Raw genomic sequence first — 21,523 nt, forward strand, 5'->3', positions numbered from 1 at the left:
ACTCCTTTCATTAAAAATTAGCTCAGATTTTGAATTTCCTGGCTTTCTTTATGTTTGAATCTACACATAAGATTCTGTAAACTTCAGCAATTAAGTTTGACAATTAGAGTTGCTATTTTGCTATGGAAAAGAAACAGCAGTTCATTGCAATCATCTTCTGTAAAGATGACTGAAAATATATACTATATATATATATATATTTGAAATATACATACGAAAATCTTGCAGTAAATTCCTGTAGTCTGTATGGATACTGAATTTACAGTAATAGGGTCTAGACTCTTTCACTTTCAAGAAACAGGGACTTGTTTCTTACCAGAAGACTCTTCCCCATTCTGCTGTTCATGCAACACACCTACAGTCATTAGAACAACTATAACCAGAAACACAGGGATTCTCCAGGAACCTGCCACCGAAGCTGAAAGATACAGGAGTGGGTTTTTTCACTAGAAAATCTATGCCATTAATAAACTTTACACTTAGCAAAACAAAGAAAGGCACCACATCAAGAACAATTTGGGCAGAAACTAAGCAGTGTTAGACGAACACATTTCCTCAATGAACAAATGTTGTGGAGGCCGGAAGGGCCCTTTGCTCCCTGCCTTCACGCCTGCAGGGCCGGGGGGGGGGGTGAGGGGGGGAAGGGGGGGAAACAGGTCTTTTCACACCTTTTCCTCTCCCATTCAAACCACACAGGGAGAGGAATTTTGGGGCATACAGGACTCCAGGACAATAAATCACACTGCTACCATTCCTAACTTTAAACTATGCTGACACGGAGCACATTTTTTTAAACATGCAAAATTACATTAAAATACGCACAAAATAAAACCATTTGCAATATCAGAGGTAAATTAAGGACCCCCCCCGCCCCAAACCCTGTATTTATGTTAGATCTCCACAATGTGGCATCAAGCAGCGCTTTCTTGGTTTTTGGCTTTTTAGATAGTACTTCCAGCCAACACAAGACTGCCAAAATGTAAGCAAATGCAAAGCTGTTGTCTGTCACTTAAAATCTCAGCAGTGTCCCTGCATGGTCAGAATAACCCTTGAAACCTGCTCCTAAATCAAATTAAGTAATGAAATATGCTGTGAAACTTTCTGTCAACACAGTATTTTATTATTCATGTGATTCTTCCACCACAACTCTGATACAATAATACCATTTCATAATGTGTACTATTAAGCATGCAAAATAAATCTAATACTTATTACTATAACCATATTTGTGTAGTAACATATAATACAGATTACTGGCAACTTTATGTAATATTGTTGCTATCATGTGTACATGCTTGTTGACTTGGTTTTGTTCTTTTCTTCTTTTAGTACTATTAAGTGCATCTTCCACCTTCAGTGTTGGATAAAGCTGGCTGTTAAGAAACTAAAATTAAAAATCATCACAATTAGAAGTCTAAAGCACTGATATGTGACCTCAGCCTCTCCTTATTCTCAGGGAGGAAGTACCAGATCCATGAGCCAAATAAGGGAAAATCATGGAAGTACAAATTGGGCAGGATGACTCCAAAGACACGTTAATGCCTCTCCATTCCATGCTCCAACACTCCATCTTGCCACATGCAGCCAGAATTACTGAGCATAGAAAACCACCTGCATTTCAGCTAAAATTCCTTTACCCCACTATAGAGATTTAGCAGAAAAGCAAAGAAAAGCTTTATCTGCAAGATGACAGAATCTCAGTGGATGAATTAACTTCTTGTTACTCACCTAAGTGAAAGAGCAGCATAATCCAGACAGGGACAGAAACTGCTTTTAAGTAACGTTCAGTGCTTATATTCCACCTGAATGAAACCATCAGCAGGTAACCAGCTACCAACGTCCATATCTTTAAGAAAAAGATAAACAGAGGTACAGATATGAGTACAATATGAGTGTGTTTTGATGGGAATATATACACAGACGCACATGTCCCTGTCACAGTGAGAGAACTGTCATGTTATATAATTTTTTCAAGAACTTCAGCCTATCAATCAACTACAGGAGTTTTTTCTCCACGTAAAAGAATTGTAAAGCCTGTGTCAAGTGTAAAGGCAGGCTAGATATGCTTTTGACCTGCCTTCAGTATGGCTCTAAAGTGAAGTGGGGCACTCCAAATCCCTTCCTCCCCCCCCCCCCCCCCCCCCAACTCTGTCTCTGGAGGTCTGAACGGGGGAAGAAGGTGGCATGAAAAACTGCTTTCCCCCCACCATTGTGGGCTTGAAAGGGGAACAGCAAAGGTGCTTTTCCACATGTGTACTTATGGGAAAGCCTATACTGGAATCAGCTGGTGACTGGCTGCATTCTTTGCACCCAGTATATATGGCAAGTGCACACACTGTCTAGGAAGAATTATAAATACAGTGAGTTCACAAGTTCTCACTTTCACACAGCTGTTGCTTGCACACCATTCTGTGCAATTCCACTCTAGTCCTGCTCTTGCACAGTTCGTGCCTCTCCCTCACAAGTCTGCAAGTCAGCAAGTGTGGGAGAATTCTCCCGCAGCGGGACATGAGCTGTAAACATGAGAACTTGTGATGGGAGAATGTCCTTGAGCTGGCAGCTACAGTGAGCAACCCACGCACACCTGCAGGGGACTGGACCTGCTGGCCCCTGGGGCGGACACAGCTCCAGGGGGCCGAGCCTGCCAGCCCCCTGGGGTGGGAACCACAGGTTGTTTTGGCACAGGGCAACCTATCTGCACCTTGCACGTGGCTCTGGGCCAATTTGTACTGTCCACTTGTGTCAGCCCCAGGCTGATCGTATGCACCTCCTCTGAGCACTATATAAGAGGCTTCGCTACCCTAATAAAGTGTACTGATGCATAGAAGCTGCTGAGTTGAGTCGTCAGTACCCCGATCTCGCCTCTCGCCAGCCTCTGGACTCCGACAAATGGCGCTTGAACGGGCTAATTAAACCACTGTATCGCTATGCGGCCACATGTTGAGGCCTGCATCCCGGACCATCGAGAGGCCTCCAGGCCAGGATCGACAAAGCTCTAAGCCCGGACGTTAGGGCCCCGATAAGGGGCTGAAACGTTACTTCACCTCCACTCAGTAAGGAGCTGGCAGAGACGGGAGGGATCGGACGCTAGGACACCCTCACTTTTATTCATTTTCTTTCTCGGGCAACCTGGCACAAACACGAGGGAGAGTCGCTGTGAAGATGGACACGACCATACATAGGGGCGCCTTCCAGGGGTAGCAGGTGCTGTAGAGACCTGGAAGCAGCAGTTATCGTGACGATGGGTGTGACCATACAGATGGGCGCCTTCTGGGAGTCGTAGAGACGGGGCCTTCCGGAAGAACCTGTTGCCGTAAAGCAGCAAACACACACACACACACCCCAGCTTTCGGAGCAATGACGGCCGGCAGAAGCTACAAGCTCTTCAGTTTAAACTCTTTCTTAGAACTACTACAGCCTTGCATACGAACTGACTTGCTGGGTGCTGCTAATAACCCGCTCAGGTACTCTGCTGAGGACCCTGATGGTCCAGTTCACCATCCGGAGGTGCAGCCCCCTGTGCCCCCACTGATCGTATCCACAGGAACAGGAAAACACCAAAGAGACGGAGGGATGAACGGCGGACATTATCGGCGAAGCAGTCAATGCCCCCCCTCCCTGCCTGGGGAGCTCAGCGGACCCCATTCCCCCCCCCCCGCTTACAGAGTTGGAGACTGGTGGAGATGGAGAACGACGCCGGCTCTGCGGGACATGAGCACCCTTCCCCCCTCTCCCTCCTCCTTCTCTGCAGGACTGGAAGGCCCTCCCCCACCTCTCTCCCCTGGTGTGGAGTCAGGTGACTTGACTCTTAAAGTGACAGACTCACATTTTTGTATCTTGCTACCTATATGAGTATTGATGTCAATCTTAATGCTGTTTCTATCCTTTTGATTGTACTGGATCTTACAGGTTAGGAGTTTACTGAATAGGATGTTAAATGATTATTAATTGTATCAATATTTCTAGGAGGATCTTATTTTCCCCTCTGTACCGATTCTGACTCTGCTGTGGTACCACACTTCTTGAATTTTCTTTGCTTTTTCTCCTATTTTCTTCATTTCTTAGACCTTTAAGCTGCTAAGATAATGTAGTTAAGGCTAAGAGTTTGTAATATGACAACTATGGAATTTTTTTTATAGGGATATCATGGGATGTTCCTTTTTTTAGTTTTTTTCTGTATATCTGGGTAGCACTGGGATTAAAAAAAAAGACAGGGGGAAAAGGGGGGTAGAAAGACAAGGAAGGAGGTACGAAGAAAGTCTGCAGTTTCTCTAGACACTTCACACAAACAAGATCAAGGGATGTGTTAGCCTAGGCACTGAATATGCTTGCATTTGTTTTTGTATTTGTTTGTGTTTGATCACTTATCTTCACAGGCCTTAAGATGGACACCAGCTTGAGTACGATTAGCCTGTCTTTCTTAAAGTGAGCAGAAATCTTGCTCAGATGGCAGAGTTATGGCAAGATCTTGAAAGGAGTATTGAAATGATGGCTATATGTGTATGGATCATAAGGTTTGGATCATGGTTAATGAATTTGGGTATTTTCATGAGTTTCAGTGATTGTGGTTTAATGGAATAGATTCAGTTTAGCACCTGTTGTAAGGCCAAAGCCCAAGCAAATTGGCACAAGATGGCAATGTGGGGTTTTGTCTCTTGCAAGGGCCCTGCAAAAGACAAAAAACACTGCCCTAAATTCTAAAAGCAAATGAAGAACTGTGGGAAAAGGCCTAATAGAATAGCCTGAAAGCAACATCGAGGGCATATCCTTGTACTGTATTTAGAGATTTGTAGTTCTTAAACACAATCGTCAGACGCAGCTCATAGCTAAGGAGTGTGATGAGAACATCGAGATTTCTGAGAGTGAATCCAGAACTATGGGAGTCTGAGGAGAAATACTGGACAGCTGACTCATCTGCGACTCTACAATATCGGCTGCCACACTAAACCAACAAAGATGTGGTGAATATGCACTCTCCCGTGACTATGATGTTCGTCTGGACTTCTGGGTTTTTGAACATTTGACTTACTGTCGCCTGCAGAACAGGCTTTTGGGATTGTTAGCTGAGCTTGGGTGGTTAGCTAGCCAGACTACTGCCACTAGTACAAAGGCTCTTAACAGATTCATTCTCTTAACTTTAGCATTATTGATTTGCACTTGTATCATTCACACCTGTGTCAAACACAGCCTATGTGAGATCGGACGTGGGTTGCTCAAAAGAAAAAAAAGGGGGTATTGCGGGAGAATTCTCCCGCAGCGGGACATGAGCTGTAAACATGAAAACTTGTGATGGGAGAATGTCCTTGAGCTGGCAGCTACAGTGAGCAACCCACGCACACCTGCAGGGGACTGGACCTGCTGGCCCCTGGGGCGGACACAGCTCCAGGGGGCCGAGCCTGCCAGCCCCCTGGGGTGGGAACCACAGGTTGTTTTGGCACAGGGCAACCTATCTGCACCTTGCATGTGGCTCTGGGCCAATTTGTACTGTCCACTTGTGCCAGCCCCAGGCTGATCGTATACACCTCCTCTGAGCACTATATAAGAGGCTTTGCTACCCTAATAAAGCGTACTGATGCATAGAAGCTGCTGAGTCGAGTCGTCAGTACCCCAATCTCACCTCTCGCCAGCCTCTGGACTCCGACAAGCAAGTCCTTAGGTCCATTCAAGAGAGAGCTGCCAGTGGCACCCAGGCCTGTCTTCTCTCAGACCACACCCTATCCTGATTTTCTCCTCACTACCCTGAGCTGGGCAATACATCAGCAGTTAGGCTTTTCTCTGTGCTGCTAAGTCAGTGTCGCTCCACGATCTTTTGCTTCATGGAAGCTGTGTCTGAGACACTTTGACTTTGGCAGTTTTTATTTGCATCAGACTTTGCCACATGGCTCCACAACATGACTATCGCTTGTGGTTTCAGAGCCAGTCACAGAGAAATTCATCAGGGATCACTGCTGCAGATTCATCTGAAAGTTCAGGTCTAATGGACAATTTCAATTTACTATCCTCAGTCTCTACAGATGCTATTCCAAAAGCCCATTTGTGACCTTTAGGACCTTTGAAACAACCTTGTCTCAAAAAGTCAATTTCCAGAATGCAAGGCGCATCAGGACCAGTTACAACAGTATGTTTCTTCCACTCTTTACAAGTTAAACTAATTTCAGCCTGCAATTTAGTCAACTCTTGAGATCCACCAGTGACTCCAAAACTAGATATGGACTCTGTCCCTTTGCAATTGGCAATTAAGTACACTGAGCACCTGTGTCAACTAAAGCCCTGTATTTCTGAACTTTTGAACTGCCAGGCCACCTAATGAATACATTCCAATAGATTCAGTTTTCTCCACTATCCCTTTCCTCCTCCAGGCTGGAGGCAGGGGACCCCTAATGCTGAACATGGCATGTGGAGTGTACACAATGACTAGTGTTGTTATGTAAGAAACTGCAATTGTTGGAATAATTGCAGTTGCTCTGGGGAGCTGAAGAAGTGATAGTTACTTTTCTCACATTGGCAACAATGCCACTGTTTCTGCCACTCTGCAGTTCCCTGACTCTCTTCGAGAGAGCTGAAGTGGGATGACTATCCCACTTGTTCATCTTCTCACCAAATTGGTCACGCAGAATTATTCACAGTGACCCATGTGATTGCTGATGTCTAGGTGGAATTTGTCTCCTGGGCTGGAATTGCCTTGCAGGAGGTGGGCATCTGTTCCTGATGGCAGAAACATGCACCCAGATGATGAAGAGATGGTATCCCTTACCAGATTGGAAATGGAGCTTTTAAGCTCCTCCTTCAGTTCTCTCATGGTATCTTTCATCTCTGTAGCCATAGTTCTTATGGCAGAGATTAGGGCAGAATGTGACCAGCTGTTCTCTGTCTGCCTGAGCTGGTCAGTGAATTCACCAACAGTGAGAGGCCTTCCATTATCACTCCTTGATAGAAACGTGCTAGCCAAGATATTAGCATAGGATGAAGGAGCAGGCTTAATAAGCTTCTTCATGAGACCTGTTCCCAAAGGAATGTCATCAGGCTCACGTGTGCCATGATCTCCATAAAGCACTTTCTTCACAGCAAACTCCTTCAGAAGCTTAATTCCCTGCTCAATGGTGTTCCACTTCTTTGCAGCCCATGGCAGATCATCTCGGGAAGGATATCCCATAGTCACAGCCAACAGGAGGCGTGTCCACAAGAGGACTTGCTAAGTATTTGTCCACTCCACTCTCCTTGGTGAGTGGTCCTAGCTGCTTGGCAGACTTGTCTCCTACCTGTAGGGCATTTGCACCAATAGTACGGCATCTCACTAGCCAGTTTAGGATTGGCTCTCCTGATTCCCTTGAGTATTCCTTTCTAACTTCCCTGACCTCTTTGAGGGGATCGTTGGAATCCTGGATGTCATCCTTCTCCTCTTCCTCTTGTTGATCTGGTTGTCCTTGGCCTAGAAACAGAACTTCCCTAAGAGCACTCAAACTCTTCGGAACCATCCTCTTTCTTGGCAGCCAATCTCGCAATGCTCCTCTCGTCACAGTACTGAGATCTAAGTATGTTGGCCAAATCTCAAAGGCTATACTTCTCCTTTTCCTCCTCTTGTGCACTCGAGGTCCCCTGCCCTAAGTCCTATTTCGAATCACTCCTTGTCAAATGTTTTATCTTCACCTGGGCTTTGGCTGGAGCCAAGATAATCTGAGCTGAAACAGAGTTTGACGACCCCTGTAGCGGGTCTGAAATATTAGGGGTATGAGGCCTGCGAGTTTGAATTTGGCTTAGAGGTGTCTGCTGCCTGAGGATTTGAGTTAGTTGAAGGAGCATCTGGAGTCTGAGCAGCTATCTCTGTTCCTTGGCTGCCTGCGATGTTATAGTTATTACCCAGGAGTTTGACAGCCTTCCCAGAATCTAGGGGAGGAGGTGAAGTGGTGGTCCCCCCTTGTTCTCCCTCCGAGCTAGGATTGTTTAGACTCAGACTCCTGCTTATCTGGGACACTGGTCTCTTATTATGGTTTCTTAAAGGTACAACATGCAAATTTCTCTTACATAATGTCAAAATTATTATAAAATCCAAAATTATAAGTCCTAAAATTGCACACAACAGAAATACCACAGTCTCGTGTGACTAAAACTCAGAGCAAGGGTTAGATAACCGGGTCTTAGACAAAATTACTCTCATTAAAGCAGCAGATGTATCATTTCCTGAATTGTTGCTGGTAAGAAGCCCTGTTAATGTTAAATCTGACATATCCATGAATGTAGTCTCCATAACCAAAAAACATTGCCTTAATGTTTTTCCAAATTAAACAAAAGGTCACCAAATTTAACTTTTCACCCAACTGTAGATGAAAAAACAACAGCCTCAACTAAGTAAAATAGTTTCATTAGCTTCATTCTGATTCCCTGAGTCAATTAACAATCAATCAAAATTTAATTTGCCCCACATTAGAGTGCCAAAATAAATTATGTGATGGTTTGGATGTTACCTGCCCTCACACACTTTGTAAAAGCACCCAGACTAGACTCAGATGGCTCTGGAAATTGAATGAAGCTCTATATTTACAGCTTAGCACAAATATACAAGCAGAAATTTAAAATATATACAGTTACATACAAAAATATACAAGGTAAAAGGTAATACAGAAACACAACACCCCTCCCAGAAACCTGAGTCCCCATGAGGGGCTCCCAACCGCCCTTCCACATCCCACCCCTCTCCACCTTACTCCAGACGTTGCCTTGTGCCCAAGGAAGAATGAAGGATCCACCAGGGGTTTAGGAAGCAGGTGGATTAATCAGGTTAAGTTGGAGAGAGAAAATGCAGCTCAAAGCCCCAGGCAGTGACCGCATTTCTTATCTATATTTACATACTTGTTCTTATACCTCTCAGCAAGCCTATGAGTGAAGCAGACATCACCACTGTTTCTCTTTCACAGCCTGTGATCTAATTCTTCTCACCAAAACATTCTAGCTAGCTTCAAACTAGCACAACCCCAGAACGGAAAACCAGAAACAGTGATCAGAACAGGAAGCTTCTCATGTTGCAATCTAAACTTCAAGCTCCATGATACTTCGCTCCAGCCAGCTCTTTCAAATTGAAGCTTGCATGACTACAGATTCAAGGTATTCGATACACATCAACACATTCAACTCAACCCATGACACTCCATTTACAAAAACATTGCTAAAGATTAAACTTTAAGATTCATGTGTGAAAAGAGCTTTTTCAGAGCACTCCAAATTCCCTGCAGACAATCACTCCTGTGTTATGCTTTACAATGACATTTTCACATGCCTCCTTGACACATTCACCTTCTTTGCCTTCTTGTTTTATTATAAAGAGCATGGTCAAATTTTTGGTGGACAATTCCTCAGCAAACACACCTTTCAGAGGTGGTAAAAAAAGAAATATCACTGTGTTCAATTAATACATACAAATAAACAAAAAAAAGGCTAGCGTCAGCTTAGCAACTGGGGTTGTAGTTCATACCTGTAAGTCTAATCAAGCTCACAAGCCTTCCCAAGAAAGATGCCCTGCGCCTCCTCAACTTGTTTTTCAATAGGCCACATGTGATCTCTGCACAGCTGACCTCTACCAAGTTCACAGCCTGGTTCGGCAAGAGAGCAGCTGAAACGCGCTTTCTCCAAGCCTTTTTTCTCCTCCATTTTGAGGCTCTTTCAACCCGAGGAGCCCAGAAGGGGGTAGGGAGTGGCAGGCACTAAGTGCTCACAGGAAAGTGAGTCAGAGGGGGCAGTGCCTGGTGAGCAGCAGATGTAAACGAGGAGCAGCAGAAGCGTAGCCACAGCCTGGTTCAGCAAGAGAGCAGTACCGAGGCTAGCTCAGCTGAAACACGCTTTCTCGAAGCATTTTTTCTCCTCCATTTTGAGGATCTCTCGACCCGAGGAGCCCAGAAGGGGGTAGGGAGCAGCAGGCGCTAAGTGCTCACAGGAAGGTGAGTCAGAGGGGGCGGTGCCTGGCAAGTGGCAGATTTAAACAAGGAGCTAGCTGTCTCTGCTGAGCCCAGCACAGTGCGCGCCGGGTCAAAAAAAAAAAAAAAAATCTCCATACTAACTTAACTATCATCAGACCTTCAGGAAAGCCAGACACGGTTCAAAGTAGGTCAAAGCTGTACAATACGTGTAAAACTGTGGGCACCCAAACAGAGCCCACCTGTAGGAATGCAGGTGTGCAGACGACTGGATGTGAGGAGTGCTGGAGCCTGGCACTCGAAGTCGAGGGAGACACAGGCATGGCTGCATTAGGTGTGACCAGATTAATTGTCTGCTTAACCTGGTGGCTGAACTCAAGGGAGAGGTGGAACGCCTGAAGGCTGAAAGGGAATGTAAAAGAGAGCACCATGCTCTGCAGTCCCCCTTGCCAGAGGGAGATGAACGGAGCAACCAAGGAGAATGGATGCAGGTGCCTGCCAGAAGGGGCAAGGGAAACCCTTCCAGCCATCTTCACATCCCGAGCTGCCCTTACACAACAGATATAGGGCACTACAGGTTGAGGATGAGGTGATCCTGGAGCAGGCAGAAGCATCACCAGCTGGGAGGGCAACTGAGACAAATCAGTTGCCCCCTCGTGTGGGAAGCTTTCTCCCGCAGCGGAGCATGAAAGGTAAACATCGGACCCTGTGATGAGAAGTGTCCTTGGAGCCTTGAGGCTCCCAGGGGCCTGAGCCGGCGACTATGAGCAACCCACGCACAGCTGTCAGGGGGTGGAATCTGCCGGCCCCTGGGGCGGGCACGGCCCAGGGGGCTGACTCTGGCTATCCCCCCTGGGTGGGATCCTTAAGGTGTTTACTGTAAGTTAACCTATCTCTGCCTTACACTTAACCTGGAGCCAATCTGTACCTTCCACTTGTACCAATCTTGAGCTAAGTTAGTTGTCTACACCCCCTTTGGGGGCTATAAAGGTCACTGCATCGCCCTAATAAATCACACTGCTGCGCAGAAGCCACAGAGTCGACTCTCAGTGCCCCGATCTCTCACCACACCGGTCTCCGTCCTCCAACAGATGGCGCCCGAACACACCGATTGAACCTCCGGATAGCTACGCGACCAGGTACGGAAAACCCGCACCCCGGGCCACTTGCGGCCACCGGGCCCGCCAGGCCGCGAAGGGCCTTCGGCCCCCCCCACCGCCAGGCCTCCGGGCCCACCACCAGGCCGCGAAGGCCCTGCCAGGCCGTGAAGAATCCACCAGGCCGCTTCGCCCCCCCCCCCCCCCCCCCCCCCCCCGGCCGCGAAGGACATAGAGGCTTCCACATAAAAGGAGCTGGTGGAAACGCAAGAGATCGGACGCTACTGGGGAAACACGCCCTTTTTTTTTCTTTTTCCTTTTTTTTCCTTTTTCTTTCTCTTCCCCCTCGCTTAACCCGTTACTAACCACAAGGGATAGGTGTCTGCTGGTACGGGCGGCCTATATAGATAGGTGTTTATTAAAGAAGAGTCGCCGCTCATAAATATGGGGGCATTTTTAATAACGGCAACTGTTGTGACGACGGGTGCGACCATATAGATGGGCACTTCTGGGGGCAGTGATCGTGCATAGTCAGATCCCCCTGGAGCAGTTGCCGCCGGAAAGCAGACACCCCCCCCCTCCTTCTTCTTCCGCGCGCTTACGGAACCTTGCCGTTAACATGGAACCTCCCAGCCGCCCTCCCCTTCTTCCACGGCTTTTTCAAAGTATTGGTGACTCCCTTTGGGGAGCTGGCGAACCGACCACGCAAGCACTTTTGGATAAACAAGTAGCAATTTTCTCCTCTTGAACTTTTTGGAAAAGCGAGGAGTTTCCATGTCAAAGAAAAAATTGACTTCCTTAGTAGCATATGGACTAGTAAGAGGACACTTTCAAACTTCAGACTCTCTTTTCGATGAATCTGAATGGCGCCGCTGTGGCGATACTATTTTTGATCAGGCTATTGACGGTGACAAAACAGCCAAAAGCGTGCAAAAGCAAGGGCGCGATGTCACCAATTGCTTGAAGAAATACAGAATGGAACAGACCCTTGCAGCTACGGCAGCGGCACGGCTTGCTGACGGTTTGGACACTCGGGGGGAGAGACCATTAGAGGCACTGGTTACGCCAGCTAGCTCCCTCTTTTCCGACCTGAAAATTTCCCCGGGCATGGTGGTGCCTTTGATGACCCTCCCCAGTGCGTCTACTGTTTCGATGCTGTCCGCAGCGCCTCAGCAGCCGGTGCCGCCAACTTCAGACACTCCGACGCAGCCGGCAGCGCCTCAGCAACCGGCGCCGCCGACCCAGGACGTCCCGATGCAGCCTGCGCCACCCCAACAGCCAGTGCCGCCGACTCAAGACGTCCTGATGCAGCCTGAGCCACCCCAACAGCCGGCGCCGCTGGCTCAGAACCCTCCGTTATACCCTGCGCTGCCCCAACAACCGGCGCCGCTCCCCCAAGACGCTCCCGACGTTCCTGCCGTTCCAGTGCAGCCACCAGCACCCCCGATGCCAGCGGCACCAATTCCCCAAAACATCCCCACCATCCCTGCCATTCCAGTGCAGCCGCCTGCCCCCCTGCTCCCAGCGCCGCCGCCCTACAGTGGTCCATTTTCCCCACTCCCGGCTTCCGCTACCGTCTCGCCACGTCCGGCGCAAACTCCTTCTGCTACATTCCGACCTGCCCCCCCCAGCTGCAGCGGGCCCGAGTTGGACTTCCGCCGCAGAAGCCGGTCCTTCCTCTCAAGCCCAGGAACCGCCGCCTGTGATTAATTCGGACGCTAGCGACTACTCACAGTCCGATGCTGAAGACGGTATTGACAACGTTACCGACGACTTGCAGAAACTTAGAATAATGCCTTCTGGCAATGCCCAGCCCTTGGCAGCACCACAAGCTACAGAGATCACCGGGAAGACTCTCCAGCTTACACCCGTCGGTCCACAACATCGGTGGCGTGCCGTTATTCGTGACGCCTTGTTACAAGGTGATTGGGAGGCAGCTGCTGCTCTGGAGGGTGCAGCGGCATTCCCAGTTGTGGCAGCACGGACCGCAGATGGACAGCCAGGAGCCACTCACACGGCTCTTGATTGGAAACTGCTTATGCAATTGAAAACAGCAGTATCTTCCCACGGCTTGCACTCACAACCAACTAAGCAATTGCTGAATTACATCTTCTCTGCCCATGTGCTATGCCCAGCAGATTGTGAGACTGTTGCGAGACTGATTTTAACACCATCCCAGTTTATGTTGTGGGAAAGGGCATGGCGCGATGAGTGCAGGAAGGTGGTGGAGCAGCCACAACAATTAGGCGACCCCTTACTTAATATTCAAGCAGATATACTACTGGGAAAAGGGGCCTTCAGCTCGCTGGATGCCCAGATACGTCATCCCTTTGAGTGGCATCATGCATCCATGACAACTGCCAGAGCAGCTTTTAATATGGTGCCTACAGAGCCAAGAGCACCTAGCTATACCGCTGTTAAGCAAGGTTTGAGTGAGGACTACAGCCATTTCATCGATAGACTAGCAGCTGCAGCTGAAGCAGCCACTGAGTTAGATGCTGCAACCAGACAAGCCTTTTTTCGAACCCTAGCTTTTGAGAATGCTAATAATAAGACCAAGCAGCTGTTGTCCATTTTGCCTAGGGAGGCATCAGTGGACGATATGTTGGAGCGAGTTGCTCGAATGCCTACAAACCAGCAGCAGACGTTTGTTGCAACCCAAATGGATCAAGTTCAAGATAAACACACGCAGCTCGAAATGGCAGCACTGCGATCCGCGGATGCAGGGAATCGTGGCCGCCGAACAAACAACCCACGGAACCCCTGCTTCCGCTGCGGTCTAACTGGACACTCACGCGATAATTGCCCACAGGCTGCAGTCTGGTGTGACCGCTGCCAAGTTGACACTCATGCAACTGCGGCCTGCAAGCGCTCGGGAAACTACCAGCGCAGCGTGGCAGGCAGCCGCGCGAGGACACAAGTTGCTGCCCCAGTGACGCTATCTGCCCAGCAACCTCCAGCAGCCTCGAGCTGGATCTTACAACAGCAGTGAGCGTCACCTTGATTGACAACCGCCCAGTCCGCATCGCTACCTCCATGAAAGGCCCATTAATGATAAATGGCAAGCCCACTGGCGCATTACTCCTGGGAAGATCTTCTGCCGGGCTGAAGGGACTGATGATCGTTCCCGGGGTGATTGATGAAGACTACACCGGAATCATACAAATTGTTGCATACACTAACAGCCCACCTATCGTGGTGCCAGAAGGCAGTCGCATTGCTCAACTGGTGTCCCTGACCACCTGACCAACCTGCTACAGGACGTGGCCCGGGGCCGCGCCTTACCACAAAGAGGAGATCAAGGTTTTGGATCTACGGGTGGCCTAGCCATGCTGACCCTGTCCTTGACTAAACGACCACTTACATCAGCTATCATTAGTAATGGTCAGGACACAATAACCATGGACGTTCTCCTGGATACAGGTGCCGATATGACCATCTTTTCCATATCTGCATGGCCCTCACACTGGCCAGCAAGCCCAGCTAAAGGCGGTATTGAAGGTGTTGGTGGAGTATCTCAGACTCTGACAAGCTCACAGCGAATCAGTATAACCATAGATGGGAGGACAGGCCACGTCTTTGCAACCATCGTGCCTCTCCCACAAGGTGTAAATGCGCTGATTGGTAGGGATGTCATGACACAGATGGGAGTCGTGATAACTACTCCGCAGGTAATTTTTCAGCAGCGGCCACTGGACGGCAGCCGCCCATAATCAAACTCCAATGGCTTTCTAATACACTGATCTGGATAGATCAGTGGCCGCTGCGAAAAGAACGGCTGCAAGAAGCACACAAGCTCGTCGAAGAACAACTTGCTGCAGGCCATATCGTACCTTCAACCAGCCCATGGAACACCCCAATTTTTGTAATACCAAAAAAGTCAGGAAAATTTCGCCTCCTACATGACCTTCGAGATATTAATGAACAAATGCAAGCTATGGGTGCTCTTCAACCGGGCCCGCCTTCGCTATCCATGATACCAGAGAACTGGGAATTACTTGTCATAGATCTAAAAGACTGTTTCTTTACAATTCCACTACACTCTGCAGACTGTCAGCGTTTCGCCTTTACCTTGCCAGCCATTAATAAGCAGCATCCAGCACGCCGCTTCCACTGGGTGGTCTTGCCCCAAGGAATGAAAAATAGCCCAACAATGTGTCAACTTTACGTCGACTTCGCACTGCGTCCCATTCGACAGATGTGGAAAACAGCCATCATCTACCACTATATGGACGATATCCTGATAGCCCAGCCAGAGCCCTTCCTCGATACTCATCTGCAACAACTCGTGACGGAACTCCAGGCTGTAGGACTTCAGATTGCCTCGGAAAAGATCCAGAGGGAAGCTCCATGGAAATATCTAGGCTGGCACATAGCCAAAAACCTTATTCGTCCCCAGAAATTACAGCTGACCACCAATATTACCACACTTAAAGATGCTCAGACGTTGATGGGGGACTTGCAGTGGTTACGTCCTGTTATAGGGTTCACAAACGACGACCTATGACCCTTAAAGCCACTGCTACAAGGCACAGACCCCGCCAAAAGGGTCGAACTTTCTCACCTACAATGGGAGACTATACAGAAACTTAGTGACATGATCACCAGCAGATGGGTAGAACGAGTGGACCCAAGCATGCCTATTGACTTATCTATTATTAAGGGTGAGCACTGTATCTTTGAGGCTATCACACAGTGCAAATCTCGATCAAAGGACCAACTATCTGTTCTGGAGTGGTTGTTTACTACCATACAGCTGCAAAAAACAATAGAGACACAGACGTATACAATAGCCCGGTTGATCAAGAAGGGCAGGAGACGGCTATTGGACATCGCCGGAACAGAACCCGATTCCATAAGACTACCTATCAAGTGGGACGACCTGGAATGGTTCTTATGCCAATCAGAGGAGCTGCAGACCAGCCTCCTGAATTTCCCAGGCCACATTTCCATACAGACGTTGAAGTCCAACACACTCCGATGGATAAGCCAGCAAAGCTGGATAGTTAGGCCAAAGCAGTCTCTTTCCCCTTTGCAGAACGCGGTTAATGCATTTACAGATGCAGGATGGAACTCACATAAGGCTGCTGTAGTATGGCACTCAAAGACAGGGTGGAAAAAACACATTCTGCAGGGGACGGCCACGGACTCCTTACAAACCCTGGAGTTAACCGCAGTGGTATGGGCTTTAGTTAACTGGCTCGACGCCCCCTTAAATGTAGTAACTGACTCAATGTATGTAGCTGGAGTGGTGCGAAGAATTGAGGACTCTTCTATCAGAGAGGTGAAGAATCAGCACCTATACCAACTACTATGCTCACTGTATGCAGCTATAGCCCAGAGAACGGCTCCCTACTGCATTATCCATATTCGTAGTCATAAGTGGGAGATAGGTCTGGGGGAAGGCAATGCTAGAGCTGACAGGTTAGTGGCACTGCCTGGACGGCCTGCCCCACTTGATCAGTTTTCCCTAGCCAGAGAGGCCCATGCTACCTTTCATCAGAATGCAAAAGGACTAAAACACCAATTTCAGATCTCTAACAACGATGCCAAGGGAATTGTACGTTCCTGCCCGGTCTGCAGTCATATGGGGCCAGGATTAGGATCGAGTGTGAATCCCAGAGGACTCAAGGCCTTAGAATTATGGCAAATGGACGTTACTCATGTTCCCTCCTTTGGCAGACTGCATTGCCTCCATGTTACTGTTGATACCTATAGCAAACATACGTGGGCAACGCCGCTGCCAGGAGAGAGAGCCACTCACGCTATCAAACATTTGACAGGATGCTTTGCGGTGATGGGTGTGCCAGAAAAAATTAGAACAGACAATGGCCTTGCATACACCAGTGAGAAATTTCGGAGGTTTGTGCAAAAATGGGCGTTACTCACACCACTGGCATAGCCAATTCACCCACGAGCCAAGCTATTATCGCGCGTGCCCATCAGGTGATAAAAGGTTGCCTTGAAAAGTTTCGGGACATACCCGACCCAGCTGAACACGTGAGCAAAGCCCTTTTTGTTATGAACCATCTGTGTATTTTTGGTGATGATCCAGGACCACCTGCAGAGGTGCATTCAGGTTTGGTACAGAAAGGAGCGCCTCCAGTGCAAATGACAGTTATGTATAAGGACCCCAAGACCGGACTATGGGGAGGTCCAGCCTCTGTAATTTATCTGGGACGAGGATACATGTGTGTCTCTACCCAGTCAGGTCCCTTGTGGGTTCCTTCACGCTGGACCAAGGCTGTACCTGGAAATTGCGATAGCGGCAACCCCCCCGCCGAGTCAGCCAGATGGACAGCAAACACAGCCTGGTTGATTTCTCGAGATATAGACTGGGGTCTTGATGACTATGTCGGACTCTGGGACTTTACCATTGTTTTGACTTTAATTGTAATATATTTTGTATTTTAGACATTTGTTGGATAAGGTACTGATGCTTATTAATAGTATTGGATTTTTAGGATAACGTTAATAACACAGTAATTCTTAGGCAGTCATGATAGAGCATAATTAGCTTTTGATAGATATTATACTGATATATTATGGTAAGGCATTATATTTTGTATTCATAAGTCCCTACTCACTTTTCCTATACTAAAGATAATATGGTACCATATTCTCTTTTACACACACACACACCCCCCTTTGTTTTTATTTTCCTTTTCCTTTTTTATTAGGCTTATAAGTTAAGACAGTATTATAGTTATAAGATTTTTTCTTTAACGTATAGAAATGTAGAATTTTGTCTTTTATATAGTTGCTCAAAAGAAAAAAAAAAAAGGGCGAGGTGGAAGAGAAGCTAGAGAGATAAGAAGAGAGGCATGGAGAAACACTGCAGCTTCTTTGGACACATCATACAAGTAAGATCAGTGGATTTATCAGCTTAGGTATTGAATATGTTCGTATTATGTTTTATCACCTGTCTGTACAGGCCCTAAGGTGGATACCAACCTGAATATGATTGGTCTGTCCTTTTATGAAGTGAGCAGAAAATCTTGCTCAGATGGCAGAATTGTGGTAAGACCTTGGGAGAATCATTGAGATGATGATTGTGAGTATTTGGATTATAAGGCATTGGATCTTGGCTAATGAATTTGGGTATTTTCATGAGCTTCAGTGACTGTAGTTTAATGGAATAGATTCGGTCTGGTCCCTTTGGTGAAGGCCAAAGCCCACTTAAAATTGGCATAAGATGGCAAAGTGATTTCTTTATCTCTTGCAAGGGCCCTGCAAGGGATGAAAAAACACTGCCCCAAATTCTTGAAGTGAATCGAGAGCTGTGGGAAAAGGCCTAAGCAGAATAGCCTGAAAGCAACATCTAAGACGCACTCTTGTATTGTATTTGGGGGTTGGTAGTTCTTAAGCACAATAGTCAGACGCAGCTCATAGCCGAGGGCTGCACTGGGAACATCAAGATCTCTGAGAAGTATGAAGTGAACTTAAAGCCCACAACATCGGCTACCACGGTGAGCTAATGAAGATGTGACAGACTTGCACTCTCCAGAAGCTGTGATGTTCATCTGGACTTTTGGGTTTTTGAACATTTGACTCACTGTCGCTTGCAGAAATGGCTTTTGGGATCATTAGCTAAGCTTGGGTGGCTGGTTCGCCAGATTGTTGTCACTAGCAAAATTCCTAACAAATGTATTCTCGTTACATTAGCACCATTGACCTGCGCTCCCACCGAGCACAGCTCGTTTAAAATCAAACGTGGGTTGCTCAAAGAAAAGAAGGGGGTATTGTGGGAAGCTTTCTCCCGCAGCGGAGCATGAAAGGTAAACATCAGACCCTGTGATGAGAAGTGTCCTTGGAGCCTTGAGGCTCCCAGGGGCCTGAGCCGGCAACTATGAGCAACCCACGCACAGCTGTCAGGGGGTGGAATCTGCTGGCCCCTGGGGCGGGCACGGCCCAGGGGGCTGACTCTGGCCATCCCCCCTGGGTGGGATCCTTAAGGTGTTTACTGTAAGTTAACCTATCTCTGCCTTACACTTAACCTGGAGCCAATCTGTACCTTCCACTTGTACCAATCTTGAGCTAAGTTAGTTGTCTACACCCCCTTTGGGGGCTATAAAGGTCGCTGCATCGCCCTAATAAATCGCACTGCTGCGCAGAAGCCACAGAGTCGACTCTCAGTGCCCCGATCTCTCGCCGCACCGGTCTCCGTCCTCCAACACCCTCACATCAGAACAAGTACCCAGAAGAAAAAGAGGAGGGTAATTGTTATTGGTGACTCCCTTCTGCAGGGAACAGAGGGCCCCATATGCCGGCCAGACCCCTTCCACAGGGAGGTCTGCTGTCTCCCTGGAGCCCATGTGAGGGATGTTACCAGGAGGCTGCCTACTGTAGTGCAGCCCTCTGATTACTATCCCTTATTAGTTATACAGGCAGGGAATGATGAGATTAATAACAGAGGGCTAAAAGCTATCAAAAGGGACTTTAAGACACTGGGGAAAGCAGTTGAGGGAGCAGGGGCACAGGTAATCTTTTCATCTATACCCTTAGTCACAGGCTGGAATACAGAGAGGAATAGAAAAGTGTATTTGATGAACAAGTGGCTCAGAGGTTGATGCCTCCAACATAACTTTGGATTCTTTGATCTTGGGGAACTTCATCTTGCCACAGGTCTGCAAGCAACAGATGGGATACAACTGTCACAGAAGGGGAGAAGGACCCTGGCACTTAAGCTGGCTGGGCTTGTTGAGAGGGCTTTAAACTAGAATGGAAGGGGGAGGGGGTTAAACATGACAGCACCAGGGATAAATCAAAGGGGATTGAGGACGGTAGGCTAGAGCTAGGGGTAAAAGCAGCAGCCCAGCTGAAGTGCATGTACACTAATGCACGCAGTATGGGTAACAAACAAGAGGAGCTGGAAGCTCTGGTGCTGGAGGAAAACTATGATATTGTCACCATCACTGAAACGTGGTGGGATGGCTCACATGATTGGAGTGCTGTAATCAATGGCTACAGACTCTTCAGGACAGACAGGCAAGGGAGAAAGGGCAGGGGAGTGGCTCTGTATATTAGGGATGCTCTGGATGTCATGGAGGTAGAAATCAAGGATGATCAAGTTGAGTCATTATGGGTGAGACTTAAGGCAAAGGCCAACAAGACCGATATCCTGGTTGGAGTCTGTTACAGACCACCCAACCAGGAAGAGGTTGATTTATTACTCGTTAAGCAACTGGAGGCTGCCTCAAGATCACCTGCCCTTGTTCTGGTGGGTTACTTTAACCTACCAGACATCTGCTGGGACTTAAACACTGCAGAGAAGAGGCAGTCTAGAAGGTTTCTGCAATGTGTGGAAGACAACTTCTTATCCCAGCTGTTACATGAGCCTACCGGGGGGGAGCCCTGCTTGACCTCCTGCTCAGAAACAGAGAGGGGCTGGCAGAAGATGTGGTGGTTGGAGGCTGCCTGGGGTCCAGTGACCATGAAATTATGGAGTTTTCAATACATGGAGAATCCAGAAGGGGCATGAACAGAACCTCCACTCTGGACTTCCGAAGGGCAGACTTCAGCCTATTTAAGGAACTAATTCAGAAAGTTTCGTGGGAAAAAGCCCTTGAAAACAAAGGGGTCCAGGAAGGTTGGACCTACTTCAAGAAAGAACTCCTGAAGGCACAGGAGCAGGCAGTGCCATTGAGCCGGAAGATGAGCCGACGAGGGAGGCAGCCAGGCTGGATGGGCAGGGAGCTACTGAAGGAATTAAAGATTAAAAAGAGAGTGTATCACCTTTGGAAAAGAGGGGAGGTGTCCCAGGAGAAGTTCAAGGAAGTTGCTAGGTCTTGTAGAGGAAAAATTAGAGAGGCAAAAGCCCACTTGGAGCTCAGGCTGGCCATGGCTGTCAAGGAAAATAAAAAGTGTTTCTTTAAATATATGAATGGCAAGAGAAGGGCCAAGGACAACCTCCAGTCCTTACTAGATAGAGAGGGGAACATAGTGACAAAGAATGAGGAAAAGGCAGAGGTGCTTAACACCTTCTTTGCCTCAATCTTCAATAATGGGACAGGTTGTCTCCACGACAGTTGGACTCCTGAAGTGGCAGATGGAGTCAGGGACTAGTACAGTCCCCCTCTAATCCATGAGGAAGCAGTAAGCGACCTGCTGCATTATTTGGATCTTCACAAGTCCATGGGACCGGATGGGATCCACCCCAGGGTGCTGAGAGAGCTGGCAGCTGAGCTGGCCAAGCCACTCTCCATCATTTATCAGCAGTCCTGGCTCACTGGAGAGGTCCCTGGAGACTGGAAGCTGGCCAACGTGATACCCATCTACAAGAAGGCTCGAAAGGAGGAACCAGAAAACGACAGACCTGTGAGCCTGACCTCAGTGCCAGGCAAGGTGATGGAACAGGTCATCTTGAGTGCCATCACAAAGCACCTACAGGATGGCCAAGGGATCAGGCCAGCCAGCATGGGTTTAGGAAGGGCAGGTCCTGCCTCACCAACCTGATCTCCTTTTATGATCAGGTTAACCATCTGGTGAATGTGGAGAAGGCTGTGGATGTAGTACACTTGA

General features: G+C 48.0%; 1 protein-coding gene across 1 annotated transcript in view; it reads right to left on the reverse strand.

Annotated features, from left to right (window-relative positions):
- TMEM245 (transmembrane protein 245) overlaps positions 1 to 21,523 on the reverse strand; it is a 186,228-nt gene that overhangs the window by 153,896 nt on the left and 10,809 nt on the right. Inside the window, 2 exon segments of the mRNA XM_064150356.1 lie at positions 317 to 418; positions 1,729 to 1,846. Of these exon segments, the coding sequence (XP_064006426.1) occupies positions 317 to 418; positions 1,729 to 1,846 (220 nt within the window).

This window comes from Pogoniulus pusillus, chromosome 10 (assembly GCF_015220805.1).
Source record: "Pogoniulus pusillus isolate bPogPus1 chromosome 10, bPogPus1.pri, whole genome shotgun sequence".
NCBI classification, from domain to species: domain Eukaryota; kingdom Metazoa; phylum Chordata; class Aves; order Piciformes; family Lybiidae; genus Pogoniulus; species Pogoniulus pusillus.